This window comes from Elephantulus edwardii, unplaced genomic scaffold (genome assembly GCF_000299155.1).
Source record: "Elephantulus edwardii isolate Elephantulus edwardi_28Jun2011 unplaced genomic scaffold, EleEdw1.0 scaffold00033, whole genome shotgun sequence".
Classification (NCBI taxonomy): domain Eukaryota; kingdom Metazoa; phylum Chordata; class Mammalia; order Macroscelidea; family Macroscelididae; genus Elephantulus; species Elephantulus edwardii.
The window spans coordinates 13,649,348-13,657,153 of NW_006399783.1; the positions used below are offsets into that span (position 1 = coordinate 13,649,348).

The 7,806-nt window shown below is 35.9% G+C and overlaps 1 protein-coding gene across 1 annotated transcript in view; it reads left to right on the forward strand.

Moving 5' to 3' along the window:
* The window catches only part of CREBRF (CREB3 regulatory factor), a 33,121-nt gene extending 25,315 nt beyond the window's left edge, over positions 1-7,806 (forward strand). The window contains exons 7-8 of the mRNA XM_006884356.1: positions 695-817; positions 7,691-7,806. Coding sequence (XP_006884418.1) covers positions 695-817; positions 7,691-7,806 — 239 coding nt within the window. The remainder of the gene's footprint in view (positions 1-694; positions 818-7,690) is intronic.

Sequence of the window (7,806 nt, forward strand, 5' to 3'; positions counted from 1 at the left end):
TGACTGGGGTAATCGGGATGGGTATGTCAGAGGCAGTGCGGTTGGCGCAGGATAGAGCAGGGTTTAGGGCTGTTGTGCATAGGGTCGCTATGAGTCGAAAACAACTCGACGGCACATAACAACAACAAGATAGCGATAATATTCTTTCTCCTTTTTTATAATAAGTCTAACTAGATGTTTGTAAATTTTGATCTGTTCTTTGAAACTTTTTCATCAATCTTTGCTTATTTTTTTTTATTCATTTTATATTTTATTGATTTCTGCTCTTTAAGACTTAACTTTAAAAAAAAGACTTTTTTTTGTTTTTTTAAATATTCTTAGGGTGAAAAAGTTTCTTTTTAAACTTTTACCTTTGAGAAACATGGATTTTTATATTGAATTCGCTGAGTGCCTCCAGTTTTATGTATCATAAATCTCGATGTATTATAATAACTTTTAAGACTATGTAGACAAGTATGACAGGAAAAGTAATGGACATTGATGTCTATTTCCAAAGGTTACCATACACGTTTTTCCAAGTGGTCCTTTTAAAGATAAAGGCTTTTAGCTATCATTGGTTAATGTTATCTAACACATTCTGTGATTGTCTGTTTTGTGTTTTGGTTTTTTAAAAAATTATGTCTTTTAGTATAAAATTGAAACCAGATTCTTCCATGTTAGTGACATCTTCCAATGTCTTGGTTTTGTTTTGCAGATAATTTATTGTTTGTAATAAACTCTATAAAGCAGGAAATTGTAAACCGAGTACAGAATCCGAGGGAAGAGAGAGGACCCAACATGGGACAGAAGCTTGAAATACTCATTAAAGACACTCTAGGTAAGAATAGTACAGGATATAGTCATAACAAATAGTAACATAAATTATAAGATAGATGATTCAAGAGCATTTTTAAAGTTCCTCCCTCTCTCCTTCCTTCCCTTTTCCCCTCCCTGTCTCTATGTCTCATTGCCACTGAGTCAGCACTGACTCATAACTTACTCTGCATTGAGTTTTTGAGACTGTAAATTGCATGGGATGAGGTTGCTCCTTTTTCTCCCCTGAAGCCACTGGTGGATTTGAACTGCCAGTGAGGAGGTAGCTTTTGGGTTGGCAGCACAGCTCCTTGTCGTTAGTGATCCCTCAAGTGCTTTCCTTATAGTCAGTCTCCTTTTGTCTTGACTTATTTTTGCTTTTGCTTTAGTAGTCATAGTTTTTATTTGTTACCACAACATGTTATTTAGATGTTATAATTTGTTTTAATGTGATCAAAAGACAAATTTTTACTGTTACATGGGGGGATGTAAAAGAAAAAATTTTTTTAGTGTACCATGGACTGCTAAGAAAATAGATTCCTCCTGGAGAGGGTTAAAACGGGCTGCTCCTTAGAGGCAAGGTTTCTGAAGCTTCGTCTGACATACTTTGGTCATGTTGTAAGGTGGGGACCGGTCCTTGGAGAGGGACGTCATGCTTGGGAGGGTGGAGGGACAGCGCTGGAGGGGAAGACCCTCTATGAGGTGGATTGATTCAGTGACTGGGGTGATCGGGATGGGTGTGTCGGAGGTAGTGTAATTGGTTCAGGATAGAGCAGAGTTTAGGGCTGTTGTACATAGGTTCGCTATGAGTCACAGGCGACTCAATGGCATGTAACAACAACAACAACAACACATACATTGTAATCTTTGTGGAGGTTTTTACCTGTTTGTTTAATTTGGTAATGCATCAACTGAATTCTAACAAACACAGTTATCCATATACCTTCCCATCTGTGAACAGATTGCATAGGATGGGGAGGATCAGAGGAGGCAGTATCCTGAAGTAAGACATAATCATAGTTGATAAGGAGGGTAGAGAGATGTCATTGTTAAAATAGACAGGAAGACTTCATAGACCTCATAGTAATAGCTGGATAATATTCATGAAAACTCTAAACTGTCCTAAAACTTAGATACATTATTATATAAAGATTGTATAGAGTGGTAAACTTCATTTACTCAAACATTTTCTTCATTTTTTTATTGAATGTTGAAAGCAAGTCACTTTAAAAAATTTGAGGTAGAGCCTATTTTTTTCTTATTAACAATTTATTTCTGAATTTTAGAGTAACAGAAACTTTAGGTTTATAACCTTGTTTTTGTATTTCTCTTTTTATGTGTATAAATATCTTATATTTTTAAAAAAATTTTTCTGTTAAGATTTGTTTTCTGACTTTTTACTGACATTTACTGCCAATTTAGTTTTTGCAAATATTTTTTCCAAGGTTTTCTTTGTTCCAACTGATGGGAATATAAGTTTGAATAATGGAGACTTGGTCCCTACTTGTTAAAATTATAGTCTGAAAATGGAAAACAATGAAGTAGGAAAACAAAAATAGTAATAAATTGTAAGGAGTGGGTATTTTTTTTTTAACTTTTTGTTTGTTTGCTTGTGGTCTCCCCTTTTCCTCTCCCTTTTTTATTGGTTTGCTTACAAAGTTCATATACATTGTGTTTCACACTGTTCATCATTCACATTATTTTTCATACAATCATTCACATGCATTATATTTTATAAAATTAATCACCATTGGACTTTGCCCGTTCCCCCCCCCCCCCGCAATGTGCAAACCTGTGGTTTATTTCCATTTATATAGAAAAACATTTCATGTTAGTAACTCTGAAAGTGCATTTTTAGCTGAGTATTGAATATGTATTGCTTGTTTCTGTTTAATTAATGCATTTCTCAGTCTTTGAAATTAATTTTAAGTTTGTCTTAATAGCCCTGTCTGCATACTGAATGTAAAGTATGTTCTTATTTTTGAAGGACAACTTGGAATCCAAATACAGTTAGCAACACAGTGTCAATTTTGACACAGTAAGTTGATAAAATGTGATAACTCTTTGTATTTGTTGGCCAAAAAAGAAATTTCTAAAGATAATTTCTCCTCTAGAGCAGCTTAAATACATTGGAGTCTCTCTTAAAGGATTTTTAATTGAGCTTTTAATGAAAGTTTAGAGAAAACTTGAATTTCTATTGATTCATTGTTGCACATTTTCTTCCATATCCACCCCTTCCCCCAAGTTCACTTTTCTCTTTGGGGGGGGGGGATTCTTTCATTTGTTATACAATCCCCTCACCCACCCAGTCCACTTTACTATGCAGCTCTTATGCAGATAATACCTAATCATTATTCCTTTCAAACAGTTCTCTTCCTCATCTGTTTGAATGCAGTATACATTATTTATCCCCAATTTTCTTAGTTTCCCCCCAATCCTGGTATCAGTTCTGTTTATAACAATGGCATTATGCAGTATTTGTCCTTTTGTAACAGATATTTCACACAGCATAATGCCCTCCAGGGTTACCCATTTTGTATATTTCATGAATTCCTTGTTCTTCAAAGCAACATAGTGTGGATATCCATTGTGTGGATAGACCACAGCTTCTCTGTCCATTCATTTGTTGATGGGCACTTGGGTTGCAAAGCTGCAATAAACATGGATGTGCATATAACTGCTTGGGTGGCAGTTCTAGTTTCTTTAGGGTATGTTCCCAGTAGTGGAATTGCTGAGTCAAATGGTATTTCTATTTCCAACTTTTTGAGAAAGTGCCATACAGCCTTCCATGGTGGTTGCACCATTTTACACTCTCACCAACAGTGAATAAGCATTCCAATTTGTCCACAACCTTGCCAGAATTTGTTGTTTGCTGCTCTGTTGAATTTTGCTATTCTTACTGGGGTGAGATGATATCTCATAGTTGTTTTCAATTACTCTTTAGAAACTATATGATCTAATTTTTTTTGTTATTAACTCTTTGAACTGTGTTTCTTTTGACATCAATAATCTATAATTTATGTGTTTCTAAAAAATATTCTCTTTATTTAGATCCTCAAATTTATTGGAGCTTTTAGTAAAGCAGCTTAATATTTAATTTCTTCTTCATCAGTGGTTAGTGTTCCATTTCCATTTCTTATTTTTCATTTATTGTGTTTTTTCTTACTAGTTAAAAGATTTTTCTCCTCTCATCTCCAAGCACTATTAATTTTCTCTAGTGTCTTTAATTGCTTAATTACCTTTTTGTATCATATTATTAGTATAATAAAACACTGAAAATATTATCTCAGCTGACTTTAGCTTTAGCTTATTTATAAGTTCTGATAGTTATCTTTCATTATTCTCTGAATATTTTGAAATTTACATTAGATTTACTCTTTGAGCCAAGAATTATCTGATAGAGGTTTAAAATTTCTCAGAAGATAGGGATGGTGATTTTCTAGTTTCCTTAACGTCTCTTTTTGTGGTTTAATTGAGATTTTTCTTAGCTACTTAAAAAAATTGAAATATTCCATGAACATTTGAAAGTTTCCTTTTATATTAAGGCCTCAATATGTGTTGACTAGATTAATTTCAGTTACACTAGTTGGATATTCTTTACCTTTTCTTTTTCTTTTTCGGTCTTCGTTGTCTATCAACTAATAGGTATTGATTTCCTCTTGCATTTTCAGTGGTTTTGCTTTTGAGTATCAGTTTTGTGTTATTGGTTGACCACTATTTATTCCTGCTAGATCTCCACATTGAATTATAGCCTTGATTACCATGACACATGTTTCTTTATCTTGTTTCATGGCCATTTCCATGAATTTAGTCCCGTCTAATGCTAAATCATTACTACAAGCACCTTTCTTATTGCCTATATTTTCCCTAGTAATATTTTGGCCTACCTTTCCTTTTTCTCCTTTCTCACTTAATTTATATTTCTAATTTATATTAGATGTTGTTATGTGCCATCAAGTCACCTGTGACTCAGCAGCCCTCTATGTACAGCAGCTCTGAAGCCTGCCCTTTCCTGCGCCAATCTTGCTGTCTCCGACAACCTAATCCCATTGTCCCCGTTACCATCTCAGTCCATCTCATCCGGGGTCAAAAATCTGGTTTTTAAATCTACTCTTAGATTTTTATATAGTCATGTGCCATACATACATATATAGTCAAGAGAGCAGTGGTCACCTACTGGCAAGAAGCTGCGCTTGCGATCCCGGAGGAATGCAGTTCAAATCTCCCAGGTCCTCTGAGGGAAAAAAATTAGTAACTCCCTCGCCTGTGATTTACAGTCTCTGAAAACCTTCTAGAGGGTCATCTGTAAGTTAATCCCAACTGAGCGACACATGACAACACTAAAATTGTCAGTTTGAGCCTTGTCTAACTACAGCTACCTATGGCCCCAATATCTGTAAAACCTTTTATATTAAAAATTCAAGGCCCATACAGTAATTTGTGTTAACTTTTCAGGGACCATTAAAACCTTATTATTGTCATAACTGTGTTGTTATGTGTCGGCGAATCGACTGTGACTTATAGTGACCCGGTGCACAATCTCTCTGAATCCTGCCCTATCCAGAGCTACTCTCCGTCTCTGACACACCTACTATATGTTAGTATGTTAAAGATCTTTTAGTGTAAAATTGAATTATGTAGTGTATATTAAATTATTCATAATTGTTAATTTGGAAATTTTATGGTTTTGTGCTGTAATTGCCTTTATAAAATGTGCATTTATATTTTTAATTTAAGCTTTTAGTTTTACAGAAGCATCTAAGTAAACAGTCTAGTGAACACCTATAGGTCTTTCAATTATATTTACCAGTTGTTACTATTCTGCTACATTTACTTTGTTTCTCTGTATTTTTTCTGAATATTTATAAGTGATTTGTAAACAGAATTTTTTATCCCTATATACTTTTTTAAAAAACTATTTTTTTATATTTTGTATGTGTACCTTCAAATCAGATCTGACTGGCACAGGAGGAGATTGCCCCTCCTTCTCCAGCAGAGATTTGAACTGTTTATCTCTGGTAGCTTCTGGCCACTAGTTCACCAGAACTCCCTTGTCCCTAAATACTTTTAACATGACCCTTGAAATACTCAATTGTCTTAGTTTCCTAGTGCTACCTTAACAGAAATACCATAAGTAAGATGGCTTTAAGCACAGAAATTTATTTTCTCATAGTATTGGAGATTGAAAGTTCAGATCAGGGTCACCTGTGTCACTTCTTGCTTTCACTCTGTAGTTTCTAGTCAATACTGGCAATCCTTGGCATTCCTTGGCATTCCTCTGGTCACTGAATATTCTGCTCCTTTTTTGTAATTTGGAAGTGATAAGATTTAAAGCTTTCCTCACCACATTTTCTAGCATATCTTCATTAACGTAATAGAAGGCATACTACCCCAAAGAAACCATAACTGCCACCCAAGCAGATATATGCACACCCATGTTTATTGCTGCTTTGTTCACAATAGCAAGGAGTTGGAAACAACCTAAGTGCCCATGAACGAATGAATGGATAGAGAAGCTCTGGTATATTCACACAATGGAATACTACGCTGCATTGAAAAACAAGGAACTCATACAATTATTCAAAAGGGGTGACCCTGGAGAACATTATACTGAGTGAAGTATCTCAGTAACAAAAGGACAAATACTGCATAGTGCCATTGTTGTAAAACAGGACTGACATTGGGATTGAGAGGGGACTGAGAAAGATGGGTTCAACAATGTATACTGCATTGAAACAGATGAGGGAGAAACTGTTTAAAAGGGATATGTGATTAGGTATTATTGTCATGACAGGAGTCCAGAACGAAGGCTGCATAGTGGAGTGGACCTCACGGGAGGGACTGTAAAACAATGAAAGAATTTTTCTTTTACTTTTGAAGAGAAGAGTGAATTGGGGTGGGGAGGGGTGGGCAGGGAGAAAAGTGCAAAAATGAATGAATGGAAATCCAAAGTCTCTGTAAATTTTCATAAAAATTAATGATAAAAAAAATTAGAAGGCATACTGATCTGATAGAGGCTGATGGACCCTCTGAGACCATGGACCTTTTTTTTTTCTTTAGTCTTCTTTCTAATATGACACAAAACTCACTCCTGGAACTAAAATTTCAGCCAAATAGTAGACAGGCCTTTAATGGGAACAGTAGCAATGAAGAGGTACTAACTTCTTAGACTAGCCAGCCATCTAAAGTTGGAAGAGCTCACCTATCCTAAGGGAAAACCTATAAAATAGGAAGGGACGGGAGTAGAATAGGAAGATAGATAGAAATGAGAATCACGGGGAGAAAGGATAGCTTGACTCATTTACTTTGAATCGAAATCAACTCATTGCTGACTCTCCAGTCGATTTTCAGAGGCCGTACATCACACGGAGGAGATACCTACCTACTGCCTCCCTTTGGATTGAAGTTCCTTTCTTCTAGGCCACCAGAGCTCCCAGAACACAACTCAGACTCATTGCCATCATGTTAGAGCCAACTCATAGCTGACTCTATAAATCACATGGGAGGAGATCGCCCAACTTTATCTCATGGTGCAGCTGGAAGAAAGGACTCCCCCTTGTAGGATTGTAATTAATCTTACAAAACAAAATATATGTGAATGGTTGAAGAGAAAACCAGTTTTCTATTTTTTAACTTTCACTCCAGCATGTATACACACAAAAAATAATTGCTTAGCCATGCTTCATGATTATTCTTGGTTTGTATCTTTTAATAATCTTAAGATTGTACACTCCAACCTGATGCATAGAATTCTTTCCTGAGCTGCAGTGCAAGTACCCAGACACTCACTTGGACCCATATGTGAACCTGACCCTCAGATGTTTTTTCCTGTTGCTCACCTCCCCCGAATGCCATCTCAATTTCCATGTCTGAGTATGCTTCTTACTCTTCTCTTCAGGCCTCCCAGTGGCTGGACAGACATCTGAATTTGTTAACCAAGTGTTAGAGAAGACTGCAGAAGGCAATCCCACTGGAGGCCTCGTGGGACTAAGGATACCAACGTCAAAAGTGTAA